The sequence below is a fragment of the Carlito syrichta genome, unplaced genomic scaffold, assembly GCF_000164805.1.
Source record: "Carlito syrichta isolate Samal-C Ts95f unplaced genomic scaffold, Tarsius_syrichta-2.0.1 Scaffold302727, whole genome shotgun sequence".
Lineage (NCBI taxonomy): Eukaryota > Metazoa > Chordata > Mammalia > Primates > Tarsiidae > Carlito > Carlito syrichta.
Genome location: NW_007246823.1, coordinates 146,319 through 168,517, shown reverse-complemented (window position 1 = coordinate 168,517; position 22,199 = coordinate 146,319). Strand labels below are relative to the sequence as shown.

The following is a 22,199-nucleotide window of genomic DNA, read 5'->3' as shown; positions in this document are numbered from 1 at the left end:
AGCAATTTCAAGGCCCTTTGGTCAGACAGTACCAAGATAAGCAAGACACAGCTCCAACTTCAAGGAGAACAGACAGTACTCGTTCCTTACCGTTGGACTTTAAGCTCTGATCTGGAAGGCAATGGATATCAGGAAAAACAAACAAAAAAAGTAGGTATCTCTACTGAGACATAATAAATAACCATACAGCAAAAATCAAAAGGTTTTTCGTTTGAAAGTGATATAACAGTCATGGGATCACCAAGATATAGGCCTGTCTTGGGTGTAACTGCAATAAGTTGCCCAAAGACTACATCCAAGAAAGTTCTGAAAAAGCAGGTGCACGAAAAACCCCAACCTTATTACAATGATAAGTGAGAAATAGCTTTCAAAAAAGATCTAATTCCCCTGCCTTGCATAAAGAAGTTGTTTTAGTAATAGTTTTCTACAAGTGAAAATGAAACAGCAGTATTGAGAGACGAAGTTGTGTCTGAGTCTTGCCCTTCTAAGATGAAGAGAGTTCAAGGAACTTGAAGTGACGGATGTACAGATCATCTCAAACTTCACTCTGGGACTGGGCTTTGGCCTCTTCCCAGGGTTGGCCTTTTTTCAGTGTTCTTATTTGCCTCCAGTTGTGATCATGAGCTTGAAACTTCGCTGCATCAGAAAATGTTTCCCAAAGTAAAGTGTGCCACTAAGTCTTCTGTTATTGTCACAAGACTGTCATGATGCACAAAGTATAGCATGAGCACAATGCAAATGACCTCACTGGGAGGATCTGGCATCTCTGAGGAGGTAAGTGACTAGAAAGGTCACAGCCCTAACTGTGGCAGTTCTGTTTCGAGGGGACCGTTCTGAACAAAGGGCAACAAGAACGCACAGCATATCTGAGTGTCAGTGGCATTTAGTGTATGAGGCGCTCCAGCCACACTCATTCATTAGGTTTACATCACCGCTGCCCTTCAGAACGCCTTGGCTCAAATGGTCCTCTGTAGAAAGGCAGCTTTCACCCACGCCAGAAAGAGAAGGAGAGAGGGTGACCTGCAGCTCTTTAAACAAATGGGTTTGTTTTTAGATCACTCAAGTGACTGCTGGTGATCACTATTTACTGCCAACTAGAGAAAATAACCAAATTCCTATTGAACTAAAACACGATTACTGAACCTTTATGCTTAGTACAGATAAACTAAGCATTCATCCAAAAAAAAAAAAAGCTCTTCTCTAAAGAGAGGCATTTAATTCCTTCGACTCAGCCAATGGGGAAATGCAGTTAATTCAGAGGCACCTTGCACAAATGCTTTGAGACAGAGATTTTGAAGGAAGAGGCTGTTCCTCTTGCAGCTGTGACTTTTAGGCAGGATTATTACTGCTACAAATAACACCATTATCAGTTACTGTGAGGCGGAACAACACAGACTTCTTTTTTTTTTTTTGAGTGGGAGTCTCACTCTGTCACCCAGGCTGGAGCGCAGTGGCATGCTCATGGCCACTCTGGCGTCAACCTGTTGGGCTCAGGCGATCCTTCCACCTCAGCCTTCCAAGTAGCCAGAACTACAGGTGCACACTACCACACGTGGCTAATTTTTGATTTATTGTAGAGATAAGGTCTCACCAAGTTGCCCAGGCTGGTCTCAAACCTGCGGGCTCAGGCAATCCACTCACCTCAGCCTCCCAAAGTGCTGGGATTACAGGCTGAACCACTGAGCCTGGCCAACATGAACTTCTAAGCCTTCTTTTTTCGCCTCTCTACTTTCATCACCTACTGCTTCCAACAGTCTGTTTCCTCAGTTTAGATAAACTGAGGCAGGAAAAGAAAAATAAATCCCAACTGTCCTTTTGAAAAACAGCAGTTTTGATAAATGCTGGATGATGTGAGATTAAAAATGAAAGAAGGAAAGCTCGGACATCATTGGTGGGTACCACTGTTTACCAGTCACCCTGTTCATCCTTCCTGCTGTATTACTTTCACGTGATACCCTATATACATGCCATGACAATGCTAAAATTCAGATCTATCACTAGGGCTAGATCACTCAGGAGTACAACACCACAAATGAAGCATGTGTTCTACCATCACAGAAAAGAGACAGTCTTCATCATGAAGCCAGTACATCTGCTCTTTCATGGATGTTCTGTGTCACAGGAGTCAGCATTACCATTACCTCACTCTCTTTCTTTCCCAGGTGGGGAAGAGACCTGTCTGGAAGCTGCCCACCCAGCCATACTCAGGCAACATCATTCAGATGCCTCCCCTGCTTCTGCCTTGTCTGTCTTGGGCCCAGTGTTCCTACCATAGCAGCAATCTATGACTTCACAGAAATCAAAATCACATGTCCCTTTGGGTTTGACTGGAGTCATACCTAACAAAGTCATTGGGAGGGCACTGGCTGATACTTTGGGAAGTGGTCACTATTTTACACATAGATGTCTTTTGCCTTTTGTTTGCTGCTACGAAATGAAACAATGACTTACACTAGACAGACCTTACTGAACTAAAGAGGATCTTGCCAGCCTTAAATGATAAGGCCCACTTCCAAGCACATATGGGTATTCAAATAAACACTGTTGACAATTATGACATACATTCTCAGTGAGCAGGAAAACCTTCCTAGCTGGCAGGAACCAGCTGCTGAGTTACCTGGCCAGTATTAGTAGACAAGGGCGGGTCAGCAGTATTTTCTGGTGGGAAGAAGGTTACTTATATCAATAAACTCAACTGTTTTATTCATAAAAGAAGAATAAGCCATCTTCATAATATAAAAGTCTCAAGTTGTACTCGTGGGCTCAAGTTTTGCACTGGCGCCCTTGCTATCTAGTAAATTCTACCCATCTTGGCTTAACTTTCAGGGTTCTACATTTTAGAGTTATAACTCCCCAGTCCCGTTTCATCTTACTTCTTGCTCTCATAAAGGATTCATGTTCTAAGTCATAGAGTGAGTTAGGAATTCCTTAATGCTGCCCATTATGGCTTCTCTCATGTTTTCTTTTCCCATTGGAAACTTCTCAATCTTCGTCTGTCAAAATTATTCCAAACTGTGCTTTTTTTTTTATTTGGGGCGTCACTCTGTCACCTAGCTTGGAGTACAGTGTCACGATCATAGCTCACTGCAACCTTGACCCTCTTGGGCTCAGGTGATCCTTCTGCCTCAGCCTCTTGAGGAGCTGGGACTACAGGTATGCACCACCATGCCTGGCTAATTTGTGTGTGTGTGTGTGTAGAGATGAGGTCTTGCTATGTTGCCCAGGTTGGTCTGTACTCCTGGGCTCAAGCAATCCTCCCACCTTGGCCACGCCCAACGTGTGATGGTTAATTTTACCTGTCAACTTGACTGGGTCACAGGGTACCCAACTATGTGATTAACCATTATTTCTGGGTATGTCTGTGAGGATGTTTCTGGAGAAGATTAGCATTTGAATCAGTGGACTCACTAAAGCAGATATTTTGCCCCAGCAGGGTGGGCCTCATTCAATCCATTAAAGGCATGAATAGAACAAAAGGAAGAAAAAGGAAGAATTCTCCCTTTTCTTCCGCTTGAATGCTTGAGCTGAGGTTCTGGTCTTCTCCTACCTTTGGATTGAGATCTACACCATTGTCCCTGTGGTTCTTGGGCCTGCAGACTCACACTGAATTACACCATGGGTTCTCCAGTTTGCAGATGGCAGATGGTCGGACTTCTCTGCTTCCCTAATTGCATGAGGCAATTCCTCATATTTAATTTCTTCCTATATATATATGTATTCAATTAGCTGTTTCTCTGAAGAACCCTGACCAACACACAAGCCCAGATCATATACCACCTTTGCTGGGAAAGGCCATCTGCCACAGGCCCCAAGTATCTTTGCACATCCTCTCTGAGCATGTCAAACCATGAATGTGACTCTGAGCCATTCATGTTGGCACTGAAATAGGTCAAGGTGGCCACAGCAAAACTACTGTGAAACAGCACAGAGAACGGACTTGTTTGCTGCTTGCTACACAAGGTGCTGAGTCCTTGGCTCTGTGACCCTTGGCCATGCAACTCACAATCTAGGCCCATCACATTGCCCCATGGGACTTTAGAGCAGGGAACTTGTGCCACCTGGCTGATGGATGCTGTGCTGTGTGTGATGCTGTGACAAACTATCTTACTCTTGTCCACTGTCTCATGTCTAATTTTGGCTCCTATGCAGCTGTGCCAGGTCAACCTTTCCTTTGTCCTCCGCTTACCCTTTGCCATTCTCTATGAGGTTGACAATCTTCTTCAAAAAATAATCCCAGGCCGGGCTCAGTGGCTCAGTTTGTAATCCCAGCACTCTGGGAGGCTGAGGTGAGTGGATTGCCTGAGCCCATGGATTCGAGACCAGCCCTGGCAACTTGGCAAAACCTCGTCTCTACAATAAATCAAAAAAATTAGCTGAGCATGGTAGTGCACACCTGTAGTTCTGGCTACTTGGAAGGCTGAGGCGGAAGGATCGCCAGAGTCCAGCAGGTTTATGGTGGGATGGCCATGTGTGTGCCACTGCATTACAGCCTGGGCGACGGAATGAGACTCCAACTAAAAAATAATAATAATCCCCTGTAATTTAGAGGCTGTGAATTGCCAGAATGCTAAACCCTGTAGCTCCCTGACCTCATGCTATCTGGATAGTCCACACTGTCTTCCTGTAGGAGACTAAATTCCCGGAATGCATGAATCAGGTGATAATAGAGGATGAGTTTTAAACTTATTTACTGAATAAATGAGTGTATCATAAAAGTTCCAAAAGATACCTTAGAATTGTGCAACTATTCAGTCACCTCTAATTTTTTTTTGATTTGGAGTCTCACTCTGTCACCCAGGCTGGAATACAGAGGCATGATCCTGGGCTCAGGTAATCCTTTCACCTCGGTCTCCTGAGTAACTGGGACAACAGGCATGTACCACCACATCCAGTTAATTTTTAATTTTTTGTAGAGACTAGGTCTCACTATGTCTTGAACTCCTAAGTCAAGTAATCCTCTCACCTCAGCCTCCCACACAGTGCTAGGATTATAAGCGTGAGCCATGGTGCCCGGCCTACTTTTTAACTACACTGTTAATATCCCACTGATGGCCTGTTTATGTCCCAAGATGGTTTGCCTAACTCAATCATACCAAGGCTTTTCACAACAAAATGAAAAGTTCTCAAACAGAACTAAGCCAGCAAGTCAAAAGGAGACAATGCATCAACTCCTTTAGGGTCAGACTTACGGAAGTCACCATACTCTGCCACACGTGAGATATCCTGTAGCCCACCAGTTCCCCATCCTGCTGCTTAATTGGAGGCTTCATCCATCTGATGTCCACTTTATCACTAGATTCATTCAGAAACACAGTGACGTTGAATGGTGCTACTGATGGGGCTACAAAAGAAAGAAGAGAGAAGAATTAAGAGTCACAAAGAAAAGCACATACGGATCTATTCTCGTCTTGGTGTTCAAATGCTCTATGAAAGCACTCAAATAAGACTGAGACTTACAGCAGATGCTTACCCTCTATTCGATTAAAGACCACTGAGCTATCACATGAGTTTTAACAAGTAAGCCCTTTTAGGCTACTGAAGCCTCACGCTGCACCTCTGAAGTTGAAAATGCCATGGGCAGCCAAGGTAAAACAACAAACAAGAGGAAGGCAGAGAAACAGGCAGATGGTACTCTGGACTCCTGGGGAAGCAAAGCAGGCACAACTCAAACATCGTTCTCCAATGGAAACCTTTGGGGTAGAAAGTCAACATGGCTGCCTGGAGATCAGCTCTGTGGCATCTGAGACATGCAAAACTGGAAACACTGCTGAGTTCAGATTGAAGCCACTACTTTAAAGTCCAGAGGCAGGTTAGAACAGAGCTAATCAGTCAAGACATTAAAAAATGTCTGTATATTTGTGTGTGCGTATGCACGCACACATGCGTGTATATGTGAATGTATACAATAACTTGGGAAACAAGTCAAGATCATTATTACAGTCTTTTTTTGGGAGACAGGAACTTGAATATATCTACTAACGTGGAAAATAATATGCTATTTGACCAAGTATTGTATTTCCAGAAATTTAACATGTAGGTGGTACTATATTCATTACAGTATAAGAGTGACAAAAAGGAATAAACGTAATGCCATAAATTTTGATACATTTAATGGAATGCTTACTACCCAGCCACTGAAAATAATTAGTATAGCATGTACTATTAATATGCAACAATATCCAAGAGGGGAAATCAAATTGCTAAAAAGTAAAAACTGATACATCTTAGAAATATAAATCTTTTATATATAGAAGGAATAAGAACAAGTAGAATTTTATGCACCAAACTTGCCTGTAGTTGTGATTAGGGGAGACTAAATTATATTTTTCTGATATGTATGAAACGAAAACAAAAAGATCCCATAACCCTTTTTGTCTCTGCTAATTCCAGGAGCAGTAATCACCAAGTTAAAACACATTTCAGCATAGGAAATGTCACATAGCTAAAGCTGCCTATGAAATCAATCACACACTTTCAAATCTATTGTAGAATTTATGGATAAACATGACCCTCTCAATATGTCTTTATGTCTGCCTCCTCCTCAAGTCCCTCTGTGATGACAGTAAGGAATTTTAAAAAGATTTAAACTCACAAGGTAAAGAAGAGTCAACAGTAGAAGAAAATTTCAACATATATTTGAAAGCTGAAAAAGAGATGAAGACAGTATAATTAACTCAGCTAGCCAGTTCTCCCCATAGTTCGCTCTGTCTTCCTGTAGCACCACAGAGAGGCTCAGAAGCCATGGGCCCAGGTACTATACTATAGTGAGGTCTGAAATGAAAAAGATCGACTGAAAGTTTGATTAAGAAGCAGTTGCTCTCAAGATTCCTCTACCCCATCCCTACACACCTGGCAAGTGTTCTCTTAAATACCCACAAGAGACAAGGTGGGTTATACGCCAAACTGAAAAGCCACTGAACTTAGGGCACCAGCAGAATGGAGGCATGGTGAGGGGCCAAACTGAAAACTGAAGAAATAAGTGAAAAATTGTACACTAAATGATCCCTCCTTCCCCACCCTGGGACAGGAGACAGTAGGCTTCCTTTCCAGAGGAAGTGAGTGGCTACAGAAGAAAGAAACCAGTTTTGATATTTGGGGGTATCTAAACCAAAGCACTTATGTCAGTGCCCAATCACCTGACAGTGAAGTCTACAAGCCCTGGCCCTGTTTACAGATTTCCAATCAAATTGTTGGTACTTCACTCTTCAATAGGAGAAAACAGTAGAAAATCAGCAGCTGTCAGGGGATGCCTTCCTTCTTTATGAATGTCAAGGACCAAACAAACACACAGAACAGAGGGCTCAGAGAAGACAAAGTACAGAAAACTAGAGAAAACTAAAACACAAAAATAATTAATATACTCAAAGATAAAAAATAGTTCTCATGATTGAGAAATGAAAAAAATTGTCAATGAAAAAGAAAACTTGAAATTAGCAATATGATAAGTAAACAAAATATTTAATAGAAGAGCTGGAAGATAAATTCACTACATCCTCAAAAAAAGCAGAATAAAAAGGCAAGAAAAGGCTGGGCACAGGGCTCATGCCTGGAATCCAAACACTTTGGAAGGCCGAGGCAGACAGACTGCTTGAGGTCAGAAGTTTGAGACCAGCTTGGGCAACAAAGCGAAATGTCATCTCTATAAGAAAATCAATTTTAAAAAAGGCAAGACAAAAGGCCAATTTGAGAAAAGAAATTGAAGAAGTAATCAAAAGGTCCAACACTGTCTAACACAATTTCTGGAAAAGAGTAGCAAGTTTTCAAAGAAAAAAATGTAAACGGAAAAGTCTCAGAACCAAAGGATCTGCATTTCTAGATCAGAATACACCCATGATGACAAATGAAACAAATTCCATATCACAGTTCATCAAAGCACCGAGATTAAGGGGAAAATAAATTTCTAAAAACTAAAAAGCAGTTCACATAGAAAACTCAAGTATAAGAATTCTCCACAGCTAAAAAAAGTATAAGATACCTCTAAATTTTTGAGGGAAAATAAATTCCAACCTAAAATTCTACATTCAGAAAAACTGCTAATCCAATATGACATGCAAGTTTCCACAATCTTTACTTTTACACATACTCTCTTTAGAAGCTAACTGAGAATATGCTTTATGAAAACAAGTGAGAAAAATCAAGAAAGACAAATACCCAGGAGAAGGCAACAGAATCCCTAGGGTGACTCCAAGGGAAGATAGGAAAAAAATCACATGATAGAAATCAAGGTAACAGTACACAGACTCACATAGGGCCAGGGATAGTGCCTGTTCCCATCAATCAGACTGGAAAATCTAATGATTCAAGGAGTACTGGGTAGAACACACAGAATGGTCCTATCTCAGCAGTGAGTAATAACTGGCCCCAGACTGAGCATTATTCTAGTCTTACCTGATAAATCTGAAAAGCAAGACCCAAAAGGATTAAGCTGTTTTCACTAGCTTAACTATATCCCAAAACAAAACTCACTAACTCACCAGTTATAGAAATACAAGAATATCTAGCATCCAACAACATAAAATTCAATCAAAGATTGCCAGGTATGCAAAAAAAAAAAAAAAAAAAGGAAAATACTTCTACAGTAGAAATATAAATAAACCAATTGAAATTCCACAAATGTTAGAATTAGCAAACAAAGACATTAAAATAGTTATAGTATTCTGTATGGTCAATATAGCAGAGCCATGAAAAATATAAAAAGGAGACAAAAATTATAATGTGAGAGATAAAATATAAACTAGGGGCCAGGCGTCTCACGCCTATAATCACAGCACTTGGGATGCCGAGGTGGGAGGATCACTTGAGCCCAGAAGTTCAAGACCAACCAGATATGTTTTATATATTTATATATGTTTTCATTCACAGCTTCTGGCTCATAACTCCCATAGCCCTTGTTACAATCTTTCATTATAATGTTGGGTGCTTTAGGCCTCAGAAGCAGGCCTCAGGAAACACTCTCTGACCTTCTGTTTTTCTTTCACCTTCCCGAAGGCAGAACTCTAATCTCCCCGACAAGGAATGCTGATGAAATGAAGCTTCCATAAAAAATCTAAGAGGATTGGGTTTGGAGAGCTTCCAGCAGTTGAACACATGGAGGGTGCCACACATGGAGGTTCCTGGAGGGTGGCATGCCCAGGGAGGGCATGGAAGCTCCATGTACCTTCTCCATACCTCACCCTACCTATCTCTTCATCTGTATAAATCACTTGTACTTCTTTTGGAAAATCCTTTATGATAAACCAGTAAGTCTGTTTCCCTGAGTTCTGTGAACTGCTCCAGCAAATTAATCTTGTGATTATTGTCTGAGGGGGGAGGGGTAGTCTTGGGGATTAAGTCCTCAATCTGTGGGATCTGACACCATCTCCTGGTAGATAATGTCCGAATTGAACTGGAGGTCACCCAAGTGGTGTCCAAGGCAGAAATGACTGCTTGTCTGTTTGTGGAGTCACATATTTTGGAGTTGCAGAAGTCTTCTGTGTTGAATGTTGTTGTGTTAGCGTGAGAGCATTTTTACTTTTTCTGAGTTGGAGTTCTCTCTGTCACCCAGGCTGGAATGCAGTGGCATACTCATAGTCACTGAAGCCTCAACTTGCTGGGCTCAGGTAATCCTTCTGCCTCAGCCTTCCAAGGAGCTGGAACTAGATGCACACGCCACCACACCCAGCAAATTTTTTTATTTACTGTAGAGATGAGGTCTCATCAAGTTGCCCAGGCTGGTCTCAAACCTGTGGGCTCAGGCAATCCTCTCACCTCAGCCTCCTAAAGTGCTGGGATTATAGGTGTGAGCCATTGCACCCAGCTGAGAGCATGTTTTTAAAAGTGTGCTCGGCTAGGTGCCATGGTTCGTACCTGTAATCCCAGCACTTTGGGAGGCTGAGGCAGGAGGACTGCTTGAGCCCAGGAGTTCGAGATCAACCTAGGCAACATAGTGAGACCATGTCTTTACAAAAGATTTTTTAAAATTAGCTGGTCAAGGTGGCCCACACCTGTAGCCCCAGCTACTAGGGAAGCTGAGGTGGGAAAATCGCCTGAGCCCAGGAGGTCAAGGCTGTGGTGAGCTGTGACCGTGCCACTGACCTCTAGCCTTGGTGAGAGAGTGAGACCCCAACTAGAAAAAAAATTTTTTAAAGGTGTACTGCCATTATCTTCTGATGTAAGAGCAAATACGACCCCTACATACCAAATATAATTTCTATCACTGAATGCTTTTAAAATATAGAAGGAAAAAATATCTTCTTTCCCATTTTCATTGACCACTTCATTAAAAATTTCCTCTAAAGATAAAGTTCCAACAAAGAAAAGTTTAAACTCCCAATCTGGTCACTGGGAAGGGTTTGTTTAATCACATGCCCCCAGGAATTACCTCCTTCGGTCGTGCTGGCCAGAATCCAAGGGCTCACGGCAGACCAGCCTATTTCATTCAGGCAGGAAACGCCAATGCTGTAATTAGCCAGGGCCTGCAGCTGTTCAATCTGATACAGATGTGGTGAGGCAGAAGTGTTAAAAATCATGACTGAGTCGTTACTCAGCGGATCAACTTCCTTGACCTGAATGAAGAGCAAAGATGTGGACCAGGCATTAGTGAGGTGATGGGAATGTCAGACACAGGGCACGCATGCATTTAGTGCACGTGGCCCTTCCTCTTCCCTGAGGGGAAAGACCTGCTTCCCCTCCAGGCACATGTGCATGTCCCCACTGGCATGACTGTGTGTTACTCATGCTACTCGACCAACAACTGAGGACTTGAGGAAAATGCCTAAACGAGTGATCCTCACTGTGGCAGGTAATGGAGTACATAATTATAATATTATAATGATTATAGTTCATCTTATATTATAAAATAAAGCAGCCCCCTCATCTCTCAAAGCCACCTCAATTCTTCATTTCCTCTTTCAGCTGTTTCAAAACACTGTTTCACACAATATGCATCAGAGACAACAGATACCGCAGGAATCTGCCAAAACTTGAAATATTCACTATCTGGCCTTTAAAAAAAAATAGTTCCCAAATCCTGCGTTAGAAGATGAGTTTCTGGGATTGCTGTTTTCTTTTTATTATGCAACATGCTCTTGCCTTGATGGTAATTTTAGCGTCTTTTACTCTTGCTCTTTTTTACCTCAACAGAAATTCAACTCCAGAAGTACATATAGATAATGTATATTTTATAGCATTTTTTTTTTTTGGAGGGGGAGATATAGGGAAGGGTCGTTTACCCCTCATCCAGCAAACTTTTCTCCAAATCTCCTTTATTTCTATTTTTTTTAATTTTTAATTTTAAAGATGAGGGGTACAGTTTAGGGTTAGGTATACAAATGGTCATTGTACAGGTAAAGTTTGGACCTCGCTCTGATCCCCACACTGCCTGTTTGAGATCACGTACTCTTATTGATGAAATGTGCTCCCTTCCCCCTCCTCCCGGCAGTTTCCCATTACTGCCAATCCCTTTCTTATAGTATTATGATACTTTTTCAGGGTCCACTTATGAGTGAAAACATGTGTTACTCAGTTTTTTGTTTCTGCAATAGATCACTGAGTATTACAGACTCTAAGTCCATCCATGTTGTTGCGAAGTTCATAATTTTGTCCTTCTTTATGACTGTGTAACATTCCACTGTGTATATGTACCACATGTTTTTATCCAGCCAACTTTCAATGGGCAGCACAGTTGGTTCCATGTTTTTGCTATTGTGAATAATGCTGCAATAAACAGGCATATGCAGGTATCTTTTTCATAGAGTGATTTGAGTTCTTTGGGATATATTCCCAGAAGGGGGATTGCTGGGTCATTTGGAAGGGCAGTTTTTAGATCTTTTAGGAATCGTCACACTGTTTCCCATAGAGGCTGTAGTATTCAAATCTCCTTTAAGCACATTGTCTTATCTTTCCCTCCATAAACTCCACCAGACTCTTCATATATCTCTCTCCAAATCTCCGTATGAATAGGCAAGAAAGGACAGCATTTTCCTCAAGTCCCACAGCAAAATCTAGTGCCAGGCCAAACTTTCACCTTTTCCTGTAAGAATACCTCCGTTCTAGGAAAAGGGATAAGGAAAAGTTTGGAATTTTTTTCCCCCACTACATGCTTTTTCAAAATTTCTACAATGTGTAGAGCATACAAAATCAGAAAAGACTAAACAGTATTGGGTAAAACAGAAGCAACCAAAAACAACTTGAGAAAAAAATCTTCAACCCACAAAACTCCTTTTAATAATGGGTTTGCAATTACGGGTTATGGATCTACTGCTGTTATTTGAGGATAAGAGTGTTTGAAACTTAGGCCAAGGGGCTGCAAATAAATATTTTGGAATTCCAACCGTCCCCCCCACCCCCCGTGGATGCCATGAGGGCAGTGTGGGGGCTGAGTTTCACCTCTGACTCAGACCTCGTGGGTGACCATAAGGTACCATCTGGCCCGAGGAGCCACCAGAGGAGAAACAAGAAGCCATATGCTTATCTGGCTGTGAGCAGAAACTACTTTTTGTTTTTTCATTCTAGAGTTTGCACCTACTTCCTGGTGACCAACCATTAAAGCTAAGGTGGAGGAAGCCTCTGGCTCTCCGCCCCAGCCCATTTCCGGAGTCATGTGTGGAGCATTTCCAGGCACAGGGACACCCTTTGAGAGCACGTTCCCGGAGGAAGACGGAGTTACTATAACAGTCCTTCTCTGTGGTTCCTCAGGGAAAAGAGGGCATGAAATGGCAAGAAGTACGTGGGGGGCTTAAAAATAGAAATGGAGTATATGGCCCAAAAATGGGTGAAGAAAGGAACTAAGATCGGGATCAAAGGAAGTGAGAGGGTGTGTCCCGCTAGTGCATGGATCTGAATCTCATCCAGAACATTCATTTGTTACCAAGTCAGAGTTTAAAACTGTAATTTCACAAAACCATACTTGGTCTCTTCAAGATTGGGAAGGCACTGTTAATCCACAGAATATAAAATATGTCTTCTAGAGCTTATGCTGACTAACCCTGCTAGGACTGCCAGAGAAAAAGAAAAGATACCTGGTTGAATCTGAATTTAAGAAAAGCAACAAGTAATTTTTAAGCACAGGTAATGTCACAGGATTACTCATGTAATTTAACTGGGTGTCCCATATTCTTATTTGCTAAATCTGTCAACACTACCAGAGACGCAAAGGAGCATGGATGATTGGAGACTGAGTTAGCTGCGGGGGACAAGGAATAACCATATCCAGTATCACAGGATCCAAGATGGGTAAAAAGAGCCTGAAAGTTGGCTGTCCTAGGATAGTTTTTTACGTGTGCCATGGACACCCAAAGTCACAACAAAGAGAGAGAGAAGGTGAGAAGTTTGTGTGTGATCATCTTCCAAAGTCAGGAGTGACTTGGTGTTTTCATACTCTCCAACATTTCTACCCCACCTGCCCTCTGGAGGTGGAAGTGGCACTCTTCCTCAGTCTTCCTGAAGTTAACCATGCCGATGCAGGAAGATATCTATCTCATGTCCTTTTAGGCTCTTCAAACAGCTCAGCAACTTGGTAACAGTTTTTAAAATGGCTCGTCCATGCTTCAGTTATGTCCATATATAAATATCTACTTCCAGGGAAACAGGCCCTGGTTGTCTCTGACAGAGACCCAAAACACTTGAAGCAAAAACTGATAGAATTAAGGAAAGATATAGATATATAATTCAAGAATAAGAGTTAAGACCTTAATTCCCCTCTTTTATTTTATTTTAGAGTTAAAGTCTCGCTCTGTCACCCAGGCTGGAGTGCAGTGGCACGCTCACGGCCACTGCGGCCTTGACCTGCTGGGCTCAGGCGCTCCTTCTGCCTCAGTCTTCCAAGTAGCTGGAAGTACAGGCATGTGCCACCACATCCAGCTAATTTTTTAATTTATTGTAAGAGATGAGGTCTCGCCAAGTTGCCCAGACTGGTCTCAAACCCATGGGCTCAAGCAATCCTCTCACCTCAGTCTCCCAAAGTGCTGGGATTACAGGCCTGAGCCACCATGCCAGGCCCAATTTATACACAACTACTATGTAGAAGATTAACAGGTAACAAAGGAGTGAAGACTATAAACCAACAAGATCTAACCAACACAAACAGAATATTCCATCCAATGATAGCCGAATATACATTTTTCTCAGGTGCATATGGAGCATTCTTCACTATAGAACCTAAGCTATAAAACAAGCCTTCATAAGTTTAAAAGGAATGCAATCATTACTAGGTAATTCTCCAAACACCGTGGAATAACATTAGAAATCAGCAAATGAAGAAAATTTGAGAAATTCACAATTATATGGAAATTAACAAACACACTCCTCTGGTCATGCATGGTGTTTCATGCCTGCAACCCTAGTACTTCAGAAGGTTTCAGGCAGAAGAACTGAGGCCAAGAATTCAAGACCAGCTTAAGCAACAAAGTGAGATCCTCATCTCTACAATTTTTTTTTAATTAGCTGGGTGTGGTGGCACGTGCCTGTAGTCCCAGTTCGTGGGATACTGAGGTAGAAGGATCACCTGAACCCAGGAGGTTGAGGCTGCCATGAGCTGTGATCATCATGATCATGCCACTACATTCCAGCATAGGTGACAGAGTAAGACCCTGACTTTAGGGGACATTTTCTACTGACCTCAAATAATTAAAAAGGATTATCATGGAATACTATGTACTACAGTGTATATCTAAAATTAGATCACTTAGATGAAATGGTCACATTTCTAAAACACAGAAATATCTGGTTGTCAACCAAAACTAACTAAAAAAGAAACAGAAAATCTGAATAGACATGTAACTAAAAAAGATCAAGCTGCATTCAAAAAACTTCACACAAAGAAAAGCTCAAGACTAGATGGCTTTGCTGGTGAATTCTACTAAATATTTTAAAAGGAATGAACATCAACCTTTCTCAAACTCTTCTTAAAAACAGAAGAATATTTCTTTAAGGTATGTATTACACTGATACTAAAATGAGAAAAGGCTATCACAAGAAAAGTACAGACCAATATCTCTTATGAATAGAGACACAATTAGATAGTGGTAATCACTGCACAACTTTTGAATATATTAAAACCATTGAATTGTACATTTTAAATAGTTACACGTTACGATCTGTGACATATATCTCAAAAAAAGTTATAAAAAAAAAGGATATTCCTGGTAAGGAACTGTAGACACATTAAGAATGCCTAACACTTGCCAATATTTGGAAAGCTTACAAATTAAATTGAGTAAGTATTAAGTAAGTCTGGGGGTGGCGGGGTGGGGGTGGAGGCTATTTTGGGGATAATACATGTTTTTACTCTTCAGAGAAGGAACAGCTGTTAGATAAGAGTGGGAGGCACTAAGAAGAGAGAAATTAATTCCACTAGTTAGTAAAAACATCGGGTTGTCAACACAAAATTCCTTGGGAGTCACTTCTCTAAGCTGAGTTGGTATGAGTGGTCTGTGTCAGGTTAATGTGTTTTTAACTCATAAGACCAGACATTTAGGAATCTAAGGGCAATTCCCCATCCTACTGTATGAAGTATAAGGCAGGATGCACTCATATTTTCAGTGGATAATCCCCATGTGTTTGATAACCTGCTCCCACACACTATGTCTCTCCTGAGGCTGCAGCGTTGATGGTTCTGAGCTCTGCTTTTGGCAACAGAGCTTCCTGGGCTTTAATTCTGGTTCTGTCACCCAGGCTGTTTGAGTGCTCTGAGGCCCCAAGTATAGATGTGTTTAAAGTAAGATAATGGGGCTGGGCGTGGTGGCTCACACCTGTAATCCTAGCACTTTGGGAGGCTGAAGTGAGAGGATTGCTTGGGCCCAGGAGTTTGAGACAGCCTGGGCAGCATAGCAAGACCTTATCTCTACAAAAAAAAAAAGATGAATTAGCTAGCTTATGATTGTGCCACTACATTCCAGCCTGGACAGCACAATGAGATCCTAACTCTAGATAAATAAATAGGTAAATAAATAAAGAAAGAAAATGTCTGCAAAGTCTCTGGGCCATTGTGGACATTCAGTGAACAGTAGTATTATTGCTAATATATATATACATATATATATATTTATATATATATATATATATATATATATATATATATTTTTTTTTTTTTTTATGTAGAGTCTCACTCCATCATCCAGGCTGGAGTGCAGTAGCATGCATGCTCACGGCTACCCCAGTGTCGACCTTCTGGGCTCAGGCAGTCCTTCTGCCTCAGTCTTCCAAGTAGCCGGAACTACAGGTATGCACTACCACGCCTGGCTAATTTTTTTATTTATTGTAGAGATGAGGTCTCGCCAAGGTGCCCAGGCTGTTCTAACCATTTATATTTTATGAAATGAATACTTAAGAATAGAGCTCATGGCCAGGCGTGGTAGCTCAAGCCTATAATCCCAGCACTTTGGGAGGGCGAGGTGAGGGGATTCCCTGAGTCCATGGGTTTGAGAACAGCCTGGGCAACTTAGTGAGACCTTATCTCTACAATAAATTTAAAAAAAAATTAGCCAGGAGTGGTAGCACACGCCTGTAGTTCCAGCTGCTTGGAAGGCTGAGATGGAAGGTTTGCCGGAGTCCAGCAGGTCAAGGTTGGGGTGGTCGTGAGCATGCTACTGCACTCCAGCCTGGGCAACGGAGTGAGACTCCAACTCAAAAAAAAAGAAAAACAAAAAAAAAACCCAGCTCACATTGGGGTAAAGTATCATTTTAGGATGGCTAACTTATATTTCTTATAGCACCGTTTCATATCAATTGTAGGCAGTGGTTAAAAATGGCTGAAGACTCTATAAGGTCTGTAACCCCTGGTTTTCTCAGGAGACACTGGCTAACATGCTACATCCAGTAGTGCAGATGACCTATCCTGTGCTGGTCCTTCTGTCCTTTATGGCCACCAGCCCAGGAAAAGCCATGCCTGTCTTCCTCAACTCTCATTTAAGGATGTGGTTTTTTTTACTGGAAAAATTAATTCTCCCTGGTCTTGACATTCTGCCTTGGAAACATTTCTCTTCTGGTTGGGAAGGAAGCAGCATCATGGACAGAGCATGGGCACAGAATGGTGCATGCATAGTGGATACTGAGAAGCAGGGAGGTCAAAGGACTCTGAGCAGAGGTGGAGAAATGCCCTCCATGCCCGTTCTCAGGAGGAAGAAAAATTCACAGACCCACAGAGCCCCAAACAATATCCCTCTCCATCCCAGAGGCTTACCAGCACGCTGCAATTCCTGAATGGGGAGTATCCATCAAAACCTGGGACCCAGGAGATGAGAATGCTGTGTGCAGTGCTGTTGTGGATGCTGACAGCAGTTGGTGGGGAGGGAATTGCTATGTAAAAACAAAGACACGCACAAATGCAATTATAACCCACAGGAGGCCACAGCTACCAAACAAATGCTTTAATGCATATTCATGATCCTACTGTGTGTGGTCACCAGGCTGGGCACGTGCACTAAACAGGGACAAAGAATCGTAGTCCTGCTCTCATGGAGTACATAGCCCAGTGGGGAAAACCCACATTAACTAAAGTCAGAGTGCCCTGTGCCCAGAAGAGGGAGTGCCATGGGAGTTTGTGTGTGTGTATGTGTGTGAGAGTGAGTGTATGAGTGTGCGTGTGTATGTGTGTGTGTGTGTGTGTGTGTGTGTGTGTGTGTGTAGGGGGAGAAGTTTTCCTGCCAAACAAACAGTTAGAGTCAGTTCAAGCAAAAGAGCCAACTGCACCTGTTGGGGGCAGAGGGTGGCATGTGTGTGATGATGAGTGTGTAATGACCTCCTGCATGCGGGACAAGGATAACTATTTCAGTTAGAATCCAAGAATGGTATGAAATTTGCGGAATTTTATTTCTTTGTGCTAAATCTAATTATTAATAAAAATTACATTCATAATTGAAAATGGGCCACTGCCTTACTGAACTCTGGTGTGTCCAAGTGGCTCTCTGAGAAACCACCGCCATGTTTCTTAGCTTTGGCCCCCTTCCCTACCTTGGGGAGTTGAATATCTCTATCTCCTCTCTCCCTCTCATTTATTTTCTAAATAAATTATATTTTCTAATCTAAAAAAAAAAAAAATGATGGCTAACATGTTTGGGTGCTTACCATGTGCCAGACACTTTATGGACTTCATTTAGTCATTACTAGAACCCTATTAAAGAGGTAATCTTAAAATCCCCACTTAAAGATGAAGAAACTGAGGATCAGAAGAGTCAAAAACTTGCCAAAGGTCACAGAGAAGTTGTAATCAGTAGAATAGGGACCTGAACTCAGATCTGTATGATCCCAGAGCCTGTGTCCCTCAACAGGACACTGGAGGCCTGTCACAAGGGACAGCAGGCAGACGGATAGGGACCAGGAGTCTGGTCTAACACCTGACCAGCTGTAAGGCCAAGGGCACAGTTACATGCCCTGTCTCTACACAGTTCCCCCTTTTGTAAGTACGGATGGAAACAGAACAGCTACAAAGAGCTGTGGTAAGGAGTAAATGAGGTGAGCCACAGGCGAGACGCAGGGTAGGTGTGGCAGTAAAGGTGATGATGGAGTGAGCAGGAGAAGGAGGAAGGTAGGCTGGGACCCTATTAAGTGTTTACTGGGTACCACGTTCAGGAATTTTGGTTTTACTGGCAGACATGAAGCCTGGTGAATGGGGAACAATCAGTATATTGTTTGACTCATTTCCCTAAGCAGATTATTTATAGAACCGCCCTGAAGTATCTGCCTTTCCAGATCAAAATTTGACCATATATACCACAGTCATAACGTATTAGAAGAAGGGAGTCTTGGCGGCTTTGATATAAATTTTACAATAAAAGAAAGCCAAAAGCATAAGTTTTGAAACTAAGATTTAATCAAATAAAATCTTAGCTGAGGTTCTGCGTGAAGCTTAAAATTAAGGAAGTCCTTCTCATTTTATGCATTTTTAAATTTTAAGAAGTGTATGCTTTATGAAAATGTCCTTACACCCACTCATGAATTTCTGAAATTCCCAACATATCTTTTGAAAATTGTAATAAAGGGATCTGTAATGAAGGAAGGAAGTTATATACTTCCTCCAGTAATAACTTTCAGTTTGCTTATTTTTTTGTTCCAGTGAGCTTTTAGAAAATGCCCGACCCATGGCCTTTATCCAGTTGATTTGCTAAAACGAAAATCAGTACCTTTAAAAAGTACAGCTTCTTTTGTAATTTTGAATCTCCTTTTGCATATACTCAAACTTTAACTCCTATTAAACATGTTCTGCTTTTTCCTTGCATTGTTTCCCCAAGGATAGGATGAACCCAATATTTACTTCTCAATACCTAAACTAACATCAAATCATAAAATATAAAATGTGCTTGAAATTCTATGAGAGAGTAAGGAAACTGATTTGAAAAGAGGTAAAACAGTATTTACTTGCAGGTTTTCCTTTTCTTTCCAATTTCAGGTTTAAAGATCCTGGATCACACAGAAGGACAAGGTAGATGAATTGGATTGGAATGTCTCCACTAGCCTGGGGGCCTTCAAACACCTACTTTTCATTCTGTTACTATAATTCACTGCCAAGCAAGCTCAGCTGTAGTGAAATCCTAGCTCAAAGAGAGCGATTAGGAGAAAGAGAGATGGGAATGCTGGGTTCGGCAGAAGAACGAGTCTGACCCACTCTCTGCTCCCTACTTCCCTTCCCCGTAGTCAGTAGCTGGCAGAGACTTGTGTCAGGTCAAGGTGACCAGGGAAGGATAACGCCCATTTCCTAGATCATGCCCCAAGCCACCTCCACCCCAGGGCTCTTCAAGGGTTAATAGGGACTAGTTCAGGATGGAAGAGGGAAAAAGTAAAAATAGGAGCTAATATGATCAAGGGTAAACAGCTTAGCTTATTCTCTTCTCAGACTAAGGCAGAACTAAACGAGTGAATGTTTAACAAAATTTATGTGCCAGGCACTTGTGAGTGCTTTTATTTATATTAAATAATTAAGCGTCAACAATAAGTAGGGTCTATAATTATCTCCATTTTTCAGAGGGGAACACTGAAACCAAAGAGGTTTCTTGTCCAAGTTCACACAGAATGTCAGTGGGAAAGCCAACACTCAAACCCAGGTGGCTGGTACAGAGCTCATGCTGCACCCGGCCAGCTCCCAGTACACACACAAGGGACCCGGCCTTACTGCTTACCTTTGATGTTGATCTGCACACCCTTGGACACCGTCAGTCCTTTGTCATTGTGGGCTTCACAGCTGAAGACTGCTGCCTCTGACAGACCTGGAATGGAAGGAGATCCGTGAGACCAGCAGCAGAGAGACAGGTTGCTGTTTACCAAAACCCTACAGATGTCTTTGATTTTTTAAAAATTGTATTTCTTGATTCATGACTTCAGGCCCTAAGTGCAAAGTTAATTTAAAAGGTGTGCTGGCTATAGAAACAAAAAAGCTGGGGTTAAACCCTAGGCACCAAGAACAAGGCACCCAAAAGACAGTTGTTTTCATTTACTCAGTTCCTGAATGGTGAGTCATTAAGTAATGAAGCAGTATCATTCAGACTTTTAAATTACTGCTAATCAGGCTGGGTGCAGTGGCTCACCCCTATAATCCCAGCTCTTTGGGAGGCTGAGGTGAGATGATTGCCTGAGCTCATGGGTTTGAGACCAACCAGGGCAACTTGGTGTGCCCTCATCTCTACAATAAATCAAAAAATTAGCTGGGTGTGGTGGCGTATGCCTGTAGTTCCAGCTACTTGGAAGGCTGAGGAAGAAGGATCACCTGAACCCAGTAGGTCGAGGCTGCGGTGGCCATGAGCATGCCACCGCACTCCAGCCTGGGTGACAGAGTGAGACTCTGACTCAAAACAAACAAATAAATAAAAATAAAAATAAATAACTGGAGCCGGGCTCGGTGGCTCAGCCTGTAATCCCACGCCTTTGGGAGGCTGAGGTGAGTGGATTGCCTGAGCCCGTGGGTTCAAGACCCGCCTGGGCAACTTGGCGAGACCTCATCTCTACAATAAATCAAAAATTAGCCAGGCATGGTAGCACGCGCCTGTAGTTCCAGCTACTTGGAAGGCTGAGGCGGAAGGATCACCGGAGCCCAGCAGGTGGAGGCTGCGGTGGCCAGGAGCGGCCACAGCACTTCAGTCTGGGTGAGACCCCAACTCAACAACAACACAAATAAATAAATAAAAATAAATTACTGGGAATCACTGGGCCCAGTATCAAGAAAGGTGGGCTCTGAGAGGTTTAACTAGTCCTGTTGCTTTGCCCCCAATATACACTATGCCACTGAAAGTAACATGGCAAAAGCCACAATATTAAATATTTCAGATGATCTGTTGTATCCTTTTTTAATAGTTAAAAACTGGTCAGATTCACAAGGAATTATTATATAAATGCAAGCCATTATAAGTAACTGAAGAGAAGGCACTAGTGCTAAATGAAAAATTCTATCATTTTAGAAGTTTGAAGGCATCTTAAAAATTTTTACAAGTGATTAAATAGAAAGGAAAAGACATTACCCAGATCTTGATTTCTAAATACCATTCTCCAATAAAAGGCACCAGGGCTCCCTGGAGAAATGACTGATTCTTAGATGGGGCAGAAAACATATAAGATGAGCCAGGAATGAACTATAATACAAACTCAAGTGCAACACATACACACACAGACAATAATGGGGTATGCCAAAGAGACACAGAAGCTAGCTCAGAATTCCCATAGCAAAAGCTGGAACAGTGTGAGCAAGAAAATAAATGAAGTAGCACTGGATTATAATCCAAAGTATAAAACAAATATCTATGAGTCTCTACTAATATAAATAAACAGGGGAAAATACACAAATCTCCCCTGCAGAAGAATTCCAAGTAGTTTATGTGGATGTTCCCCATTTAAGGCGGTGAAGTATTACTACTCACTCCTTAAGCATGGGCTGCACATTGTGACTTCCTTCCAACAAGTACAGTTTGGAAAGGAGAAAAAAAGAACACTTTTGAGTGAGAAACTGACCAACAGTACCTCAGATGATCAAGGTTCAAGCCAACAGTGATAAGACATGTTGATCAGATGTGATGAAAATGGTACTTCCTCTCTTCGGTCTTCCTCCCCAAAACATAAAGCCCCAATAGAGTCATGAGAAAAACAGCAGTCAGGTCCAAATTGTGAGACATTCTACAAAACACTTCAAAACTGTCAAGGTCATTAAAAACAAGAAAAGTTTGAGAAACTGGTCGGCTGCAGTGGCTCACACCTGTAATCCCAGCACTTTGGGAGGTGGAGGTGAGAGCATTGCCTGAGCC

At 42.0% G+C, this 22,199-nt stretch overlaps 1 protein-coding gene across 1 annotated transcript in view; it reads right to left on the bottom strand.

Moving 5' to 3' along the window:
• The window catches only part of MERTK (MER proto-oncogene, tyrosine kinase), a 127,374-nt gene that overhangs the window by 38,932 nt on the left and 66,243 nt on the right, over positions 1–22,199 (bottom strand). The window contains exons 5-8 of the mRNA XM_008057096.2: positions 20,091–20,177; positions 17,159–17,274; positions 10,361–10,544; positions 5,190–5,341 (exon numbers count right to left, since the gene is read on the bottom strand). Coding sequence (XP_008055287.1) covers positions 5,190–5,341; positions 10,361–10,544; positions 17,159–17,274; positions 20,091–20,177 — 539 coding nt within the window. The remainder of the gene's footprint in view (positions 1–5,189; positions 5,342–10,360; positions 10,545–17,158; positions 17,275–20,090; positions 20,178–22,199) is intronic.